The sequence below is a fragment of the Danio rerio genome, chromosome 3 (assembly GCF_052040795.2).
Source record: "Danio rerio strain M-AB ecotype USA chromosome 3, GRCz13ab, whole genome shotgun sequence".
In the NCBI taxonomy this organism is placed as follows: domain Eukaryota; kingdom Metazoa; phylum Chordata; class Actinopteri; order Cypriniformes; family Danionidae; genus Danio; species Danio rerio.
In genome coordinates, this window is record NC_141023.1 from 28034502 (window position 1) to 28054499 (window position 19998).

The 19998-nt window shown below is 35.7% G+C and overlaps 1 protein-coding gene and 1 long non-coding RNA gene across 6 annotated transcripts in view; both read left to right on the top strand.

Moving 5' to 3' along the window:
* septin12 (septin 12) overlaps window positions 1-19998 on the top strand; it is a 124890-nt gene that overhangs the window by 78170 nt on the left and 26722 nt on the right. For 4 of the 5 annotated variants that reach the window (XM_087244565.1, XM_087244568.1, XM_087244569.1 and 1 more), the window contains one exon: window positions 14176-14415. In XM_087244565.1, the coding sequence (XP_087100691.1) occupies window positions 14176-14415 (240 nt within the window). Of the gene's footprint in view, window positions 1-957; window positions 1136-14175; window positions 14416-19998 lie in introns of those variants that run through there. The other variant, XM_087244566.1, reaches the window with a different exon arrangement.
* Window positions 9721-13124, top strand: LOC141381211 (uncharacterized). The gene is made up of 2 exons (XR_015480879.1): window positions 9721-11382; window positions 11445-13124. It is a non-coding gene; the product is annotated as an uncharacterized LOC141381211 (long non-coding RNA).

The window sequence follows — 19998 nt, forward strand, 5'->3', positions numbered from 1 at the left end:
CATACACCAGATGAGCCACTCAGCGCCTTGACACAGCATGCACGTGATAGTTGGAAGTATCACACACCAGATGCGCTCATTCACATGTTATTTAAAATGAAAGTATACAGATGGCGCTATGTGGTGCGGCAAAAATATGAACAGTGTCCTGAGTTGTAGTTGGGCGCCGCGGACGGCCACCAATTTGCTGTGCCGGTATGCGTACACTGATGGAAATATATGTTTAGAAATCTAAAATCCATGGCGCTGCTGTTTGGCGGGGCGTGTCGCTGAGCGGCGCATTTGGTGTGTGACCACCTTCAGTGTACTGTCTCTTTACATTCACACTTGTTTCTCAAGACAATGTCTAACAGTCTCGCCTCTCTAGATTTGAAGAGCAGCAGAAATTACAACTTTTCAAATAAAACCACACTTATATTATCACCAGGGCTTGCTGTGCAGTAATAATAAGCGTTCATGCACTTAAACTCAATTCAGCTTTTTGTGTAAATGGTAAACTACATGCTCTTTGTCAGAATAAAACTCCTTCATGTCTGATTGACCATTACCATGTCTTTTAACTGCAATCCACGGCCCAGCATGACAGCACAGAGCGGCACTGATTACCAGCGCAGAAATGTGCACTGGACGAGTGTCTGAGATTTTTGCTTTTCTTTTTCTCCCAGATGAGCGAGTCTGCGGATGCCGACTATTCAAAGAAGCCCTAAAAAAATTTCCCCTAATTGATTTTATGGGTCAATTACGTATTTTCCTCATTGTGTGGGCAGCAGGGGAGCCTGGGCCGTTCGACTGACAGCAGCTCCACTCGTGTGCAAATGAGTTTGAGGGAGGCAGTAGAGAGATGCAGGAGGAGGGGTGGATGGGAGAAGTCCTCTTTTGGATTAGTGGAAGCTTCTTGGCGATCTGCATGTGAATGAGCGTGAGCAGCTTTAGCCGTTACCCCTGCACTCTTTGCCTGTAGTGAGGGAGAGAGACGCAGAGAGAGGGGGAGAAGTGCATGGGCAGTTACACAGAGCTCAAAACAGAAGTTTAGGGACAAGTCTTGCGGTACATCACAGTTGCGGACCGTCTGGCGTGGGCCGCTGGGTCTTCATTGGGGAGAGTGGTGTGGATAAAGCTTTGTGAATGAGAGAAGGTAAGAATCTTTTTTCTTATCCCATGGGCTTTGCATGTGTCTCAGCTCCACTGCCCCTCTGATAACAATGGAGCCAAGAGCAATGGAGCACTTCAACTGTGCCAAAAGGGGGAGGGGAGAGTCTCATGGCTGCCCCGAGAAGACACTTTTTTTTTTTAATGATGTCCTCAATGTTGGTTTGTTTTGCTCTATTTTCATCATTTGTGATATGTTCAGGCAGGAAGGAACTGAGGGTTGACGCACTCTGATGTTTGAAGCTTGGTTATGGTTATTGGTTACCCCTTTTCAAGATGCAACAGGCGTGTTTGCCATTTGCAGCAAGTATAATGAAATGCTTGCTCTCATATGAAACCGTTTGAGTCATTTCCTTCTCGTGTGCAACGTTTTAGAAGTGAACCTGTTTTGGACGTTTTACTGATTTGTGATGAAAATAAACAGGAAGTTGACGTAAAGAGTCAGGGAGGCCAAAATGGTGCCATGATGAGGTTCAGATGTAAGGTATTTTTTGTGGTATTGTTGACTTGCATGGATAAAGTTTATTTTACATGGTCCTGGGATTGATTAGTTGTAAATATGTGTCTTTTAATCAGCTTTTTAAACTAAACAAGCATTGTGAAAATTTGTATGTCTAATAAATTGAATTGTACAATTCTAATAGGTGTTAAATGAAATTGTTTTAATGTCCAAATGGCCCTCTGCTGGTATTTTTTGTTTTCCATTGATGGCATGCTAAAACCACTCAATCCAAACACACTAGAAACCATGTACTGGTTCTAATAGATAACAGCTGATAATTTGCAATGTTTTGAATGGTATTTGTTGTGGAAATCGTTAAAACTGTGGCATTCTGCATTGGTATCTACAGAATATTGTAGCCAAACTAAGCAAAGCTGCACAAAATTTGTGCACAGACACATAAAAGGACACAGGTCTTGGAAAATTTTATAGCAATATCAGTGCTTCATATTAACATGTGTCATTTGATTATTCTCTTTCTTTTATTATCTGCAAAGTACACTCTATTTCAGAGAGATATTGCTATGGTTTACAACCCTTTAAATTTTATTTTATCATGATCATTCTCATATGGAATGATGAGCATACCAACATGTGCTAGTTGTGTTGGTTTTGACACATGGCTGCTGGTTTAAGATGTTTCTTGCTGGTCATGAGCTGGTTTAAGCTGACCAGCAAAGACATGACCAGCAAATAACCAGCTTATGACCAGCAAAAGCACAGCACATGCTGATTTTTTTAAAGCAGGGATTGTTCATTGTTTTGAACTCGAACTAGAACTAGAGCAGATGTTAGCATTTAGCAGTTAGCACAACAGAACATCTTTTAAGGGTAAAATGTTTAGTGTTTAGTTCTGCATTCTTACTTTTATGGCTCTCTTGGTTTTTGTGATGGTCAAGGGAAAATGTATGGGAGCATAAGAAGAGTGAATGTGTTTGTGTGTTTCATTGCCAGTTTCTGCCAGAGGTCTGTTAATGTCCACGTCAGCTATTGTATTTATAGCCTTACAAATATATCTTTTAATGTGGTCTGTGTTTGAAATGTGGAGTTCAACTTACTTAGGACTTGGTCAATGCACCAATATCAAATTAATTGTTTGTTCCAGTGAAATACAAGTTAAAATGAACAGATTTGTGGTTTGGTGTCTTACTTACAGTAAGCCTTACATTGAGAATGTAAGTGAAAGACTCTTTCATGCTATATCTGAGGTGCTTTGTAGCAAATGAGAGTGATTTTGTCTTCTTGATGTGTTCTTTGGTTCTGTCAAGTATGGGCAACATCTGTGAACAGTTTTATTAAAGAGCAAGAACAGACACAGAGCAAACTCGGGGACAGAACTGTTTTCATTTGGTTTCAATATGTAAGGTTTTTATTAAAAAGTTCCAACTTCATTTCTACTTTCTTGCCTTTTTCTGTCACTCTGTTTGCTTTTCTCAAGCCTTTGTAAGACAGCGTGTCTGCCCTCTCTATCTCCAAGCATAGCTCTATTTGTCAGCTTCTATTAGAGCTTCAGACAGCATCAAATAAATAAATCTGTCAGTCCACCGTTCGGCTGTTTCTTCTCCCTTTTACATAAAGCAAAAAAGTCTTACTTTCTGTATTCAGCAGTGACAACACATACTTTTAAAATTACGCAAAGTTCAAAGCCAGGTTTCACTGGCTTTGCCTCAGTTTGGTGCAGTCTTGTGTAGATCCTCAGGTGCTAGATGTGAAGCCAGTTAGGGAATAAGAAGTGCAGGATTAGTTCCGTTTTGGTGGTTGAAGGACATACAGTATATTTATAGCTGATAAAGTCATCTGTATGAGTAGACAGGCTCCTTAATTCACAAGTGTTTTCTGTCTCAGCTGATCAACCGTAGCACACGCTGCATAGTGATTTTCTATACTCGTCAATACAGTGGTGTTTTCAGAGCAATGACTTCGTTTTCTTTTCTTCTAAATAAACATTGTATTTAAGAGTTTTTAAAAGAACTATGTTGTTCTACACTGAGACCTAAGAACACACGACAATATTCCAGTGACAAGCTATTTGGCTGTCTGCATCAAACGTGTCACGAAATGACAGAAACATTTAAATACAAGCCACTTTACCCCAATGAAAAGCAAAGGCTTTTAATCTAATACATATTAACCTTTTTTAACATTATTAATAGCTGAAACACAGCTCTGACTTCATTTTCAAACAATCTGATAGTTATTTTATTTTCAAGATCTGAAGTGAGCTATCTGCTGCTGCTTTCTGTAGTATGGTAATAAATGTCACATTGACTACGGTTACATGGACATCAGTAATCAAATGATTTGCCTTAATCTGTATAAGACAATAATATGATTAAGACATGATTAAGACAACGTGAGTTGCTTTTTGAATGTTCTTTTCATGATCTCGTTTTACTTTTGTTATAGTACATAATTTGATTAACGTCACTGAGTCACCACGCTATCCACATTTGCTCTAGAGTTTCATGTCATTTCGGGTGTTTCATTTTTAATTTGTCGACTTTTAACTGCAGTTTAGCACTTTCACTCAGTTTCATCCAGGAACATTTCATGCATACCCCTCTTGACAAATGAGATATTGGTTGCGAGGATAAACTGCTGGAAGAGTGTAGTTTTAATTGAATTTGATACCGCAGGGCGTATGGGAAAAAACTGTATTTTGTGATGCAGGTGTCTGTGGTCCTTCACTGACTTGGTAGGTGCAGAGAATAGTGTTAAACAACCGTTGGTGTATTGAAATATCCTGTCGCAGAATGCGTCGAAAAGTCCTACATGGCGGTAGTAGTTTGATCAGAGTGTTTACATGTCTGTACTGCACTTCAGTAATGCGACTAAATCTGCATACTCTATGTCCTAATTCGATTTCTGTTTAGTTTGATTGTGACCTTAAAGGGCACCTATGGTAAAAAATCTACTTTTCAAGCTGTTTGGACAGACATGTGTGTAAGTATAGTGTATAGACCGTCATATTGGGGTGATATAAACTCACCCAGTGCTTTTTTGTCAATTTAACAACATAAAAACGGTGGACCAATTGGAGCGGTTTTTAGAGCGACCGCAACTTGACGTAGGAGTGCGGTTCCCCCGCCCACCAATACTGATTGACAGGCACGCGTCACCTAATCCTCAGTTTGTCGCTCCACGTCCGCCATTTTCAGTGCGAGTCAAAGCGATATCCCTAAAGGAACACCCTTGCTCTATTTTTAGATGCAAGGCTCATTGGGCTCAACACAAGATCAATATTTTCCACATTATCGCTCTAATCGGAATTATTGGTTGTACCTTTAGGTAGGTTTGCAAACATGTGTACATGTGATCTTAACTAGGTGCAGCTGGAAAAGGCCAAGCGCGTTGCCTAATGTGCCCGTCTCTCCATTGGAAATAAAATAACAAACTTGCCTGCAGGTCGCACACCAGAAGCTCCGCTCTGTATAGCACGACGCTGACCCAGCGCCATGTATTTTGGAATTCTAGGCGTGGGTTTCTGTCGGGGTGCACGCTGCGGCGCTTCACTTGGGGCGCCGTTGTGTGTGCCCTGATGGAAACCTGTGTTTAGAGTTCTAAAATGCATGGCGTGACAATTCGGGACACTTCATGTTTCTGCCACACAGAGAGTGTCTGGTGTGCTGTGTCGCGTGCCTCAGTCAAAGTTAATTCAGTGTGCGTGGTTATTAGTCTCGGTGTACAAGCTCGGCACTTGAAACTAGCACACAGTTAGCTGTAAAACTAAACAAAGACACAAATGATTTTGTACTCTCTGCTTGGTCCGTGTCCGAGTCATACATGTACGGCTGAATGCTGATCCTCTCATGTAGCTTAGCTTCTCTCTGTCTGCCTGTCTGTTGCAAACACAGAGCGTGGGAGCTATTGGCTTTTCATGTGAAGCAACACGCCCCTAAAACAGTGAGCTGTGTACACGCCCCCAACATGACACTTTTTAACACATTATAATAAAAAATCTGAACTGTGTTTTAAACTGAACCTAAACTGGCACACTCAGAAGAACCTTAATACTAATATTAAATCATAAAAAAGGGGAAACTATGTGCCCTTTAATTGAATTAAATTAATCAAAAATCACTGTTGACATGGCAGACTTAATCAGAGTATTGTCTTAATCGTATTAAAATCGATTTATTATTGTCCATGTAAAGATATTCTAAACCATGTAAATATACTCATTAGCTAGCATTTAACACTGAATAAAGCACATATTCTGCACCTGAGGTAATTGTCATACTAGTATATGCTGTTGTTCTGTGGCTATGTCACAGAACATTTCTAAAATAAAATATATTGGACATGGAAAATATACCTTTATTGCATGTTGCATTGCCGTGTCACATATAGTTAAGACACAATGTTAGTGTGAAGAATAATTAAAGAATCTTTTGTAGAATTTGTGGAGCTTCCAGTAGCAGTCAATGGGAATAAAAACCTTCTGTTTAAAGACTGTAAGCGGTTTTTGATATTGAAATGATCACAGATCTATCTCAGCATGATCTTAAAGGTAAGATTCACCCAGAAACCTTCCTTATATGATTTTAAACCTTTATGAGTATATTTTTTTCTGTTGAACACAAAAGAAGATATTTAAAAGTATGTTGGTTGTTTGCACTAATTGACTTTCATAATAAGAAAAAATACTATGGAAGTCAATAGGTGCCAGCAAGCAGCATTTTTAAAAATATCTTATTTTGTTTACAACAAAAGAAAGAACATCGAATAGGTTTTGAACAAGAGAACGATGAGTAAATGATGACAGACTTTTAATTTTTATTTTGTGTTTTGACCAGGCTGAAGTCACAGCATGGGATTTTTTTGTAGTTGTGAGAATACCATATCATGGAAAATAACACCTTTGTAGCCTCGGGCAACATCACATCCACATCTTCTTTCTTTTTATAAAAGATACTGATACCAAGATAGTTAACAGGATGTCAATTTGCCTTAGGTGGGCACTCATATGATGTAGCTTATCTATGGATCGTTCTCTCAAAAACAGTAAAAAAAAAAAAAAAAAAATCTTAAATTTATTGACACTTTTAGAATAACAGGGAGTGCAAATCTTGTGTGAAGTGTCTCTTTAAGATAAACCCTTTTGGTAACGGTGTGTTTGCATACTTGCGTTAATGGCCTTTTGTTGGCCTGTTAATGTGACACACTCATGTATATGAACCAGTCAGAGCATCTGTGATGTCATGTTGGGTGCAGCTCACAGTCATTGCCATTAGCAATGCATAATAAAGGACTGCAGACTTGGCATTTCCTGGGGATCGTTTTACATTCTCGTGTTTTCATACACAAATGAGCTGGTTTTAACATACACACGGTGTGATGCCTGCTTTGAATTTGGGTGTAAAAAAGCTGTGGTTGCAACGCATCAACTCATATTTAAGATGATTTCTTCCTATGCCCTAGGTCTAGATCCATTTTCATCATAAGTGCTGCACTGTAAATCATTATTGCTGCCATAATCCTCATAATGATCATAATGCTCAACTTCCATTAATCAAACTTACAAAAAATGTTAGGCTAAACTTTGGACAGCTTACAACATGTAGTTTAAACCCACTTAACTTAAATGAAATGAAAGCAACACAAAAGTTTTTGTTGTCTTGACTTTTTATCATTACTTTTTTACAGTGTGTTATTGTGCTGTGGCTGTCCAGTTTTGATAACATTTTCCCCAAATGTTATTATAAGTATGAATGCAATGGAATTTAAATGCACTCACACTTTAACCAATGCAGCATTTTTTCAAGATGAAGGTAGATTTAATTTTAAAGGTGATACTCTACAAATAATAACTCTTAATAGGTAAGAGTTAAAAAGATAATAGTTCTTGAAAAAATAAAGAATAAAGCAGTAAAATAAACAATAAAATAATAAATAATAAAAAAATAAAACATTTTGATTTAAATATTTCCTGCGTTTTGTTTTGTTGTGCTACTATATGACCAAACTATATTCTAATTTATATCGTATTTATCCTGCTGTCACAAATGAATACATTTCTGTCAGAATATCACATTTATTCAAGATTCATTTATCGTTATTTTAAGCAATGAATGTTTTTTTTTTTTCAAGATTAGAAATGGTATGATAAAATTTAAAACATCATAAAATTTTAGGCCAGGGTAAGGTTCTAGACCCATATTTGGTTCCAGTCAGACACATTTAACGCTGATTTATACTTTCACCTGGTGCCAGGTCGCGGACCTCTGCTGAGTGCACCTCAGGAAACGGACAAGGCTTTTATACTTTGCGCGTTTGCCATTAGGATATACTTTTAAATGACAGGGGGCGGTCAAAAAAACTTACCATAAAATCAGATGGATAAACAGAGAAGTTGGAAGTTTCGGGAACTATGTCGTATCAATAATATTATTGAAGATTTTCAAACGACTTATTTTTATTATTTTTCAAAAATTATTTTAATGATTATTTTATACTCTATAACCATTCAAGATTTTTAAAATCAAACTTTGATGCATTACTTGCTTTTGTTCATATCTCGGACAGTTTCACCTATTAAAGTTTATTAAAATAATAATGACAACAGAACAATATTTGCTCTACAAATATACTTTTTATTATGGAAAGAATAAAAGAAAAAAGTACAGTTACTAAAAAATACAGAAAATACATGTTTTTTTTTTTAGATTTAATCCACTCTACAATTGACTATTTGGTTAATTTCTGTCCTCCACGTATATGCTATAAAGCAATAATGGTTCAAAATTCCTGACCATTATCACCAATAAAGCCTAGACAAATAGGGCATCAATATATCGTAAACCGATTCAAATATTCCTTTCTAGTTATCAAAGAAATAATTTGTTACTTAATTATACAAGAGAACTAGTGAATGCATTGAGTATAAACCAGGCTTTATAATGTGCCCAGGTGCTCAGAGTCGTTTATAGAAATGATTTTGACACCATATCCTCAAATATTTATATCTAGGGCCAAAAGTCCTTCATTCAACCCTTTTCTGCTTCCTGCTTATCTCTCCCGCTAAAGATGTAAAGCATTACAAGAGCTACGGAATACAGATGATGCTGGTATTTTAACCACACTAAAAGAAGATGCCTAGCAAAAGTATCAACTGATTTTGCTGAAGATCTGAGGAATCAAACGCTCATCATAAATGCTAATAGAGTTTTTCTTTAATACATTAAATTATTTATTTATTTCTCATTTTAATGTCCAGTATTACTCAGACCATACATATACCAGGTCTGTAAAGAGATTTTTTTTTTTCATCCAAATTCAGTCACTGATGTCATGGGAACAATAGTTTGTATGATGCACCAAGGACAACATCTGTCTTTGCTAATCAATGAAGGGCTCTTCAAGAAAGTTTGGAGTAGGATTTTTATTTATGTATTTATTTTTCTTTGCTTATGCTCTTATATAATTACTAGCTTTTTTGATTATAAAATGATTGGACATAAATATATGTATTATTATTTCTATTATTATTGTTTCAATATTTCATTTATACTTTGTTACTGTCCCTACCAACCCAGGATATAATAAAAAACTTTTCTCTAGAACCTTGCTAGCTGTCATTTAAAGATCAGATTCAACAACATATGTTTGCATTTGCATTGAATACTTTTATAGTAATTAATAAAAACAATTAAACCATTTTATAAAATTAAAGTGAAGGTAAACTCATAATGACTGTTAAATAGGGGATATTTTCAAGATGATTTATTTCACTATTAAGCTGCACTATTATTATTTTTTTATTTTTTGCACTATGTCAGTTCACAGGTATAAAATACGCTAGTGTATTTTTTGATACATTTATTGTTATTAGTCACATGGAGATGCTCGTCTGGTAGACTGGTGCACTGTGTGAGTTTGTCACACAATTTTAATATTTACAGCACCTAATAACAAATGTCCTTGTGGCTGGGTCACATGCTTACGGAACCCCGGAAGGGACGTAGTAATATATATATATAAACACATTTTTTTTTTTCAACAAAACATTTTGTACAATCAAGGTTGTATTTTTTCTAATAACTTTGACCTTAAAATGTTTTTTTTTTTTTAATTAAAAGCTGCTTTTATTCTAGCCGAAATAAAACAAATAAGACTTTCTTCAGAAAAAAAAAAATAATATCAGACATACTGTGAAAATTTTCTTGTTCTGTTAAACATGATTTCGAAAATATTTGAAAAAGAGAAGGGGGGGGGGGCTAAAATTCTGACTGCAACTGTATGTATGTATTTAGACTGTATGTTACTGATGAATAAAGATGTCTCTATGATGACTGAAATTGCTAAATGGCCTCAAACAATCCCCAAATGCACTACAGAATGTTACGTTTACACACACACTAACAAACATAATGCATGTAAACACATCAGCTTTTTCACAGTATAATACTCAATACTCACTACTCCTGAGTACTCTTAAAAGGGCTATTTTTAACCAATACTTTGAGTAATATTTTAAACAGGTACTTTTTTTTCTAGTTGCTCTACATTTTGGGCATGTAATGGTACTTTTACTTCAGTATTTCTTTTTAGTTCTCTTTCCACCACTGTGGATCACATTTTAACCTGTTTACACAATTTTCTTCATGTAAATCAGTTAAAACAGAGAGTCTTCATTTTTTTTAAGCATTTAATCACAAGTTGCCATGTCTCATACAAATTGGACAAATGCCAACATTAAATATTTAATTTTCTCTAATATAAAATCAGATTGCACATCCACATTAAAGGTTTAGGTGGGAGCCACGTTAATTTCTAACATTAAATTAGTAACAGTTAATGTGTATCTTATCTATTAAACGTTTAGGCCTACCTGCTCAAGTTACCCATTACTTCTCAGCATGAGAAATACAAGGTGTGGTGTGTGAGCGTGTGAACAGATTGAAATGCGTGACACATGGTAAATGTGTGAGACTTGAGAGCGCTGTCTATGTTCGTTAGCATCTTGGCTAGCTCGCCTTTATAAATTAACATCACTTACAGGGTGGAAAAAGATTAAACTATAAAGCAAATTAACATGTTTTTTCATTACTAGATTTCTGCCATGGCCCTATTAGATGGTATATGAAGAAAAAATCATACATTTATGCAAGTAAAGTCTTTTACAGAACTGTTTTGAACGTGATGAATCACACACTGTTAGCATATGTTCCAGGTACATCATACAGAACATTGATCTCAAGACTGCATGTCAACCATTTGTTGAAATCAAGACATTTGCTAATCATTTACTCACCCTCAAAATATTCCAAACACGTAAGAAAATCATTCAGAAGTATTTACAACGAGATATTTTTTTAACAAATCTTAAAGATTTCTGTTCTTTCATTGAAAGTCTATTCACCCAAACCTCTATTCATCTCTAAACTCCAAAATACTTCAGAATGTTCATAAGAAATGATTGCAAATACAAAATCAAGTACTTTAATTTCAGTCTTTCAAAGAGAGATGATTGCTTTACGAGATTTAGAACAGATTTTATTTAGGCTTTTCACACACAAACACGTTACAGTATTCAACTTTGGACACAAAAGCACCACATTAAATTCTTTCTTGTATGTCACAAGGCAAGTTTGAGCATCAATCATGTATTATTGAGCTTTTGAGTTCACTGATCAGTGTTTGTGTAAAGAGCACGCCTACATTTTGATTCGGAATTCAGTTATATTTTATATCTCTATACAAGGCACCCTACTAAATTGACCAGTGTTTCAGTTGACCAACCCCTGTGTATGGATATAGATATAGATATAGATATAGATATAGATAAATACAGGGGTTGGTCAATGAAACTGACTGAAACACTGGCCAATTTAGTGTTGAAGGTTTCATGGCTAAATTTGACCAGCCAGGTGGTAAGATCCGAGTGTGAAGCATTAAGAGTGAGATTATTTTTGCAATTTGACATCAAATGAAGTCAAATACTAAGCTGCTATCGTTGCTTACTTGTGAAGCTAATGTGATTCCGACTTTTGTTTTGAACAATGTGACTGGAGTGTTTTGTCCAACAGGACAACTTCAGTGGTTATCAGAGGGATTTCTAGCAATCCTCTTATAAAACAGAGCTGTCTCGAGATATACAAACTACAGTACAGGGATAAGACAAACAGCAACACACTCCATCCACCCCCTGTTGCTTTGCCAGTTAAGTCAGACGGGCATCCTCTGACCAGCTGACAGGTGTCCGTGCCTCAGTAGTTAACCAGCGCCGTGTCAACTGCTGTCTCTATGTTGGGCGATCTTGCGAATGAACTCAATTGAGCTGAACAAACTGAAGCCCGGGCTGCAAAGCCATTTTTTATTCGCCACTGACAATATGCTGCCTAAAGTTCAATGCGCATCGAGGGTGCTTTCCATATCCATTTCCATTCTGTGGGTGCTGAGTAAATCTTAAGATAAAAATCAACCCCAGCGTGACCCACATTTCAAACGTTGACAAATGAATCTAATGCCTCATTTCTAGCCCAGGATGGAAGCGCAATTATGGACAATTCTCAATTCTTCGTCCTCATTATTTCAATTCCCCGTCTGAATCGATCTGCGCCGCTCGTACATTTGCCTCCTGTCAGTCATGATAATGTGCATTAATCTCCACCTGGATGCTCTGAGCATGCTCACAGCACACCTCTCCGGCTCATAAACGAGACTGGCCAAAATGAACATCACTTCCTAATTAATTGCAGCCGTGCATTGTGCTAGCACAGAACATGTCAGGTAATGTGGATGCTGGATAATTGTGTGCAAAATGGATTCGCCGTGTAATAATGCTTATAATATAATATGCAATATTATGATTTATAGGCGTCAGTGGGTAGCACAATCACCTCACAATAGAAGGTCGCTGGTTTGTGCCCCGGATGGGTCAGTTGGCATTTCTGTGTGGAGTTTGCATGTTCTCCCCGTGTTCGCGCTGGTTTCCCCCACAGTCCAAACGCATGCAGTATAGGTGAACTGAATAAGCCAGATTGGCCGTATAGTGTATGTGTTTGAATGCAAGAGCATATGGGTGTTTCCCAGTATTGGTTTGCAGCTGGAATGGCATCATTTGGTGGCGACCCCTGGTTAATAAAGGGACTAAGCCCTCATTCATTCATTTTCTTTTCGGCTTAGTCTCTTTATTAATAAAAAATGATAGTTTTGATAGTTAGTTCTCCCTGTGTTCGTGTGGGTTTCTTCCAGTTGCTCCGGTTTCCCTCACAGTCCAAAGACATGCGGTACAGGTGAATTGGGTAGGCTAAATTGCCTGTAGTGTATGAGTGTGTGTATAGATGTTTCCCAGACATTAATTGCAGATGTAAGGGCATCCGCTGCATAAAACATATGTTGGATAAGTTGGAGGTTCATACCGCTGCAGCGACCCTAGAAAAATAAAGGGACTAAGCCAAAAAGAAAATAAATGAATGACTGACTTAGAATTTTTATTATTTTTATTAAGACAGCTTAAACAAACACCAAATATAAATGTAAGAAGAAGACCAATTAAGAAAAAAAAAATACTTTTATTTACAAAAGCAATTTACAGCAGTAAGGTAAGATTAAGTTGCAGTGCTAATGTTAAAAAATACATATAATAAAATAATATTTTGAATAATAAACAAGCCAAAAATAAAGCAAAATAATTATGTTTATACATGGTACACAGGGTATACATGTACCTGTTTTAAGTATTATTATACTGTAAACATTTTCAGTCATTTGCTGCTTTAAACTAAGTATAATCAAACTGATATATGGCAGTTCAGTCTGCTGTGGAGACTCTTGATAAATAAAGAAGTAACCCGAAAGAGAATGAATGAATGAATTATATATATATATATATATATATATATATATATATATATATATATATATATATATATATATATATATATATATGCAGCTAACTCAAGCTAAATTTCATGTAACTTGAAATTTAATTACTTTGATGAGTTTATGGGGTAAAAATAGCAACTTATGTTGCCATAACATTTTATTGTTTCAATAAATAAAAAAAAATAATTAAAAGGTGTTGCAATGACTTCTTTTTTTTATCATATCCTTTTTTATATATTTCTATATTAGTGATATCATATAAGAGCACTTGAATGCAAGTAAATGAATACTTTAATACAATCTCTAAGAAATATAAGTACCCTTATATGGCACTTCTTGTGTGTATTGCCTCTTCATGTTGAGTTGCCTAACGCCTTTGTCATTTGTAAGTCGCTTTTGACAAAACAATCTGCTAAATGTAATGTAACTGTAAATGTAGATCACAATCTACATAAAGCATCCTAGTGTGTCATTTTTAGTTTGCAGAAAGTTGCTCTCTATGTACATACCACACCTCAGACTGATAAACGAAACAATATGTGGCATTACATCAAAAATAAAAGCGAGCACTTATTTGCGGACAGAGCTGATTCAGTTTTTTTTATTAACCACTCAATGTAGTGCAACACTTATTTAAAGGCTTCTTATGAGTTTTCTTCATGCTGACTTGGAGGCTTTTCTCTCTCTCTTGGCAGACACAGCACAGGAGCAGGGCCTGGATCTGGAGCCGCCTGTCCCGATGGAGGAGGAGAAGGAGGTGATGGAGGAGATGGAGGTGGAGATTGAAGATCCACTGCCGTGCCTCAGTGAAACTGACACACAGGGCATCATCAAGGGCAGAGATCTGTTCGGATATGTCGGCATTGAGGCAGTTCTGGACCAGATGAGACGCAAAACCATGAAGGCCGGCTTTGAATTTAACATCATGGTGGTTGGTAAGTGGACCATTGGACAGACATAAATTGGACTTAAAAAGCTTGTTTTTTTAAGGCAAATGTCTGACGGTGAAAAGGGAAAACAAAAAATAACTAATTGATATTGACATACAGTGCATCCGGAAGGTATTCATAGCAATTCACTTTTTCCACATTTTTTATGTAACAGCCTTATTAAAAAAATTTATTAAATAATTTTTTCCTCAAAATTCTACACACAATACCCCATAATGACAATGTGGAAAAATATATTTTTTTAAATTGTAAATTTATTAAAAAAATAAATAAAAAACAAAAAAAAACACATGTACATAAGTATACACAGCCTTTGCCGTTAAGCTCTAAATTGAGCTCAGGTACATTCTGTTTTCACTGATCATTCTTGAGATGTTTCAGCAGCTTAATTGGAGTTCACCTGTGGTAAATTCAGTTGATTGGACATGATTTGAAAAGGCATACACCTAAATAAGGGCCCAGGGTTGACAGTGCATGTCAAAGCACAAACCAAGCATATAGACAAAAGAATTGTCTGTAGACTAACTTAGATTAACTGTGGCACTATAACTGTGTTTGTAGAAAAATAAAAAAGCACACCACCAAAATATCAATGGAGTAGCTTCACAACAACTTTGGGAATGTCCTTGGGTGGCCCAGCCAGAGCCCAGACCTAAATCCTGTTGAATATCTCTGGAGAGATCTAAAAATGGTACACCTTCCCATCCAACCTGATTGAGCTTGAGGGGTACTGCAAAGTTGAATGGGCAAAATTCCCAAGACAGGTGTGCCAAGCTTGTGGCGTCATATTCAAAAAAACTTGAGGCTGTTTTTGCTGCCAAAGGTGCATCAACAAAGTATTGAGCAAAGGCTGAGAATACTGTTGTACATGGGATTTTTCAGGATTTGTTTAACAATTTCAAAAACTGTTTTCTCGCATTGCTATTATGGGGTATTATTTGTAGAATTTTGAGAAAAGAAACTATTTTAATCTATTTTGCATTAAGGCTGTAAAATAACCAAATGTGGAAAAAATTGAAGAGCTATGAATATTTTCATGATGCACTGTGATCATATTTCTATTTAAATTGAAGGCTGTTCCATTAAACCTTTTATTCATAAAAAGTATAAGTATAAATAAATAAGTTTATACAAAAATAATACGCCGCATAATTGGTTTCAAGATTTATAATAAGTAAATGTTTCTTGAGGATCCAATCAATGTGAGGATCATGTGACAATATTACATAGATTTACTAAGATATTATATGATTAAAGGGCTGCTGATTGCTTTTTAATATTGCTAGCAAAAAAATTATCAGAAAATTGGATGAAGTTAGGTAATATATATATATTTTTTTTATATTAGAGTCAAATGTTTTCACTGAAGGTATAATGGGGAATCTCTTTTACCACTCAATAGTTCAGAAAACGCTTCACACAACAGCAACAACAGCAAAAAATCAACAACAACAGTTTCTTCCGGGTGCTCCATTTTCCCCCACAAGTCCAAAGACATGCACTATAAGTGAATTGAACAAGCTAAATTATGTATGTACAGTGTTTGTGTCTAAATCTCTTAAAGCTCTGAGCATTGGTGCGGATAAATATCAACTTCAATATAAATGGCCTTGGGAGGAAGGATATACATTTAAATAATATTTTTATATATACATTTATACACAATATTGTTATAATCAGATTTATTATGCAAGAAGTGCAATGACATGCGCTATAAGTGAATTGGTAACTTAATTTGAAGTAGTGTATGTTTGTGTGTGAATGAATGTGGGAGTGTATAGGTGTTTCCCAGTACTAGATTGTGGCTATAAGGGCAAAACATAAGCCATAATACTTGTAGGGTCATTTCACTGTGGTGACCCATGATAAATAAGGGACTAACCCGAAGGAATATTACTAAATAAATATGGATATATCTGTGAAGTTATCTATTTAAAAGTGCTGCTGAAATTGAGATTTATGGATAAGTGCAGGAGAAAAAAAAATTAAAGTCTTAGTCATAGTCAAATGAAATTTTAAGAAGCCGTTTTTAAAATATGTATTTTTATTGAAATCTACAGACACAAACTGAAAAAGTGCAACAAAAGAAACAGTGCAAAAAAAAGTGCACTTTGGATGTTTTCTTTCTATTAGACTGCAAAAAAAAATGGTTAAATTCTTATAAGTTTTTGCCTGCAGTGTTGCACCTTAAATAAATAAATCAGTTTGCTTCGAACTTGAATCAAGACCCTCAAAGCTGATTTCTTAAACTTTCAATTTCAAACGGCATGCATAACGGCTCAGCCTCAGTGACTTCACACCTCTTGCTTTCCTGCTCTGAGTGTGAACTTCAGCTCAGCTAGTTTTTTAGTGCTTCGTTTAGTTGGGCTTGCCTTAGCCAAGACTGCAGCGACGAAAATAGAACAGACTTGAGATGTGAAATCAGGTAAAAAGTTTGTGCAAAACTATCTACACCAAGCTGAGTATTACTTGAGAAAGGTGCAGGAAGATGTTCTGCCTAAAACAGGAAACACTGTCAGGTGAAGGGGAAATGATATGTTTGGCTGTTAGAAGAATGGTTAGAAACTCAGTTCTTTTCAGAAACCGTTATTCAGATGTTACAAAAGTTTATTTATATTCAGTTAAGATAAGTAGGTAAATGTATTGCAAAGTATCTTACACAGAAAATAATTTTCAAAAGTGCTTAACAGTAACAGGGTGTTCGAAGGGTCTTCAAAATTATTAAAAGTTAATAAATCAATGTAGAGAAATTTAAACTATTAAAAAGTCTTAAATGTTATTTTGCATGGTATTCAATTGTATATCATTTTTGATTATGCAATGCATGGTTGTACGCTAAAGTTTACTTGTATTAAACCTGCGAATATCAGAATGCTGTGTAGTTTATGAAATCAATGAAATCCTGCTAGATTTGACATTATGCTGCTTTGTTTACAGCAGTTGTCAATGCAACACCATTATTTCTGCAGTTCTATAGGTGCCAACCTGCTAAATTAGCTATAAATTAGCTATTAGATAGTTTTTTTTTCTGTTTATGAATAATGTTTTAGTTTTGGATTAGTTTCTTACCTTAATATTTAGTAAGTGTACTGTAAGTTAAAATCTCACCAGTGTTTCCAGTTGAAACTGTATGGAAAGAGTAATGAAATTCACTCTGATTCCTGTATATACTCTAGTAAAAAGTATACTCGAGTAAAAACTATATATGTACTTTAGATTTGAAAGATAATAATATAACACAACTTCTAACTGTACAAATAATGAAAAAAAGAATTAAAAATAAATATTAACAGAAACAATCTAGTTATGTCTAGATATATAAATATTTATATTTTTATATATTTTAAATCCAAACACAAATAAATAAGACAATTAATTAAATATATTTTAAATAGGCATTTTACTTACAAAATAAAAATAATAATAAATGGGCATTAATAATGATAATAATAATAATAATAATAATAATAATAATAATAATAATAATAATAATGAACAAAAACACACAACAAGATTGATCAAACTTACATAAAATAAATAGAAATAGGGCAATAGGGATGCATTAAATTGATCATATTTTTATTTCAATTGAAAGCTGTTCCTTTAAACCCATAAAAATGATACAAAATATACTTATAAATAAATCAGTTTAAACAAAAACAATAAGCTGCAAAAGATTTTCAAGATTTATAATAAGAAGTAAATGTTTCTTGAGAATCTAATCAATGTGAAGATCATGTGACACAAAATTATGTAGTTTTACTGTATTTACTGTAACTTGGTGGAAACAAGAGAGCATTTGAAGAAAACACTTAAAAATTGACTAACCCAAACCTAATGAAAAGTATATTTAGTATTTTAAAAATCAGACATTATAACGACAGCCAAATGGGTTCTGCAAACTCAGAAGAGATTCACAGAAATGAATTAACCTTACCACCTGTAGTACCATTTCCACTACAAGTACAAAACATCAGTGGTTATATTTTTATAATAGAGTTTTTTTAAACATAGATTTTATTAAAAAGATTTTTACTGTGAATTTTGGATACAGCACCCTATTGCAAACAAAATAGATTTCCTCCATTTCAGTGTTCAGCAAGGACACTCTGAACTCTTCTACTCTTCCTAAAAGTCATAGATTTTCTTCCAGCTTCAAAATTAGGATTGTTCTCTGACAGTCCAGCAGAGCTCTGGCAGTTACAAGACATCTGCCTTATTCAAAGAGGCCACCTTATTCAAAGCTGACCAATCAGAGAGCTGCTCAAACCTCCCAAATCCCCCTTTTCCCTTTAGAGAGAGTGAGGGCAGGCCTGCAGATGGAGGAGGTGTTGGCCGACTGTGGGCTTTACCTAATTAAATGGCAAGGGCTATTGTTGTGTTGTCTGTGCACTGGGAGACTGGAGCCCAGTGTGTTCAGAGTGTTCCCCAACTGGGCCAGCCAAGGGGATTTATGATGGCTGCGGCATCACAAATTCAAGGCCATCCAGCTCTCCAGTGAGAACCATTCTTCTTTCCCACTTTTTTTTTGTGCCTATTTTTTAAACCGAGATGCCAGGTTTTTCTCACTCCTTTGCTTGTGCTTTCATTCTCATTGTTGGCTCCTCTGTAGTGGTAATAGACAAGAGGTTTCGCCAAATCCTACAAAGGCTTTGAGTCTCATAGAAAAAAAAAAATCAGAGTATCAGCTGCTGTTGCACAACCATGTCAGCAAAACAAATGAAAGCTGAAGTGTGCCGTTTTTGCACCGCTGGCATCACTGCTATAGTGTTACAAACAGTTCCTCCAAAACAGTTCTAGTTTGCCATCTGTCATTGTTCGGATATTTAGGTAAACGCACTCCTTTTTTGCAAGTATGAAAATGCCTACTACAGTTTTCTTCCCAACACGTTTTAAATCATGTTTGGTGTTTAAAAGATTTGTGTGATGGACACTAGATGATTTTTGGCAAATTTTGCTGCAAGGATTAGAAAAAAAGGTGTAATATGGCTTTAATTTATTTCTGTACACTAGAATATTTCCTGTTTATTAGTTAATAATAATAATAATTCCTTAAATATAGTGCTTTTCTGGACACTCAAAGCGGTTTACATGCTAGGGGGAATCTCCTCATCGACACCAGTGTGCAGCATCCACCTTGATGACAAGACGGCAGCCATATTGCGCCAGACCACACACCACACATCAGCTGATTGGTGGAGAGGAGACAGAATGATGAAGCCAATTATAATATGTGGATGGTTAGGAGGCCATGATGGACAGAGGCCAGTGGGCAAATTTGAACAGGATGCCGGGGTTAAACCCCTACTTTTTTTTTTTTTTGAAGGACGTCTTGTAATTTTTAAAGACCACAGAGAGTCAGGACCTCAGATTAACGTCTCATTAAAAAGACGGTGCTCACTGAGCAGTATTCACCTTATTCTCCGCCGACGAGCGGGCGCTGCTATTTGAATCTTTTTGGCTTGAGACTTCCGGTCTCATTCACTTCCATTAATTTTGTGACCGTAAAGCAGCTCGTTACGCTGCTTGATGTTGCAATTTGATATTTTCTTATTATATTATTCTACT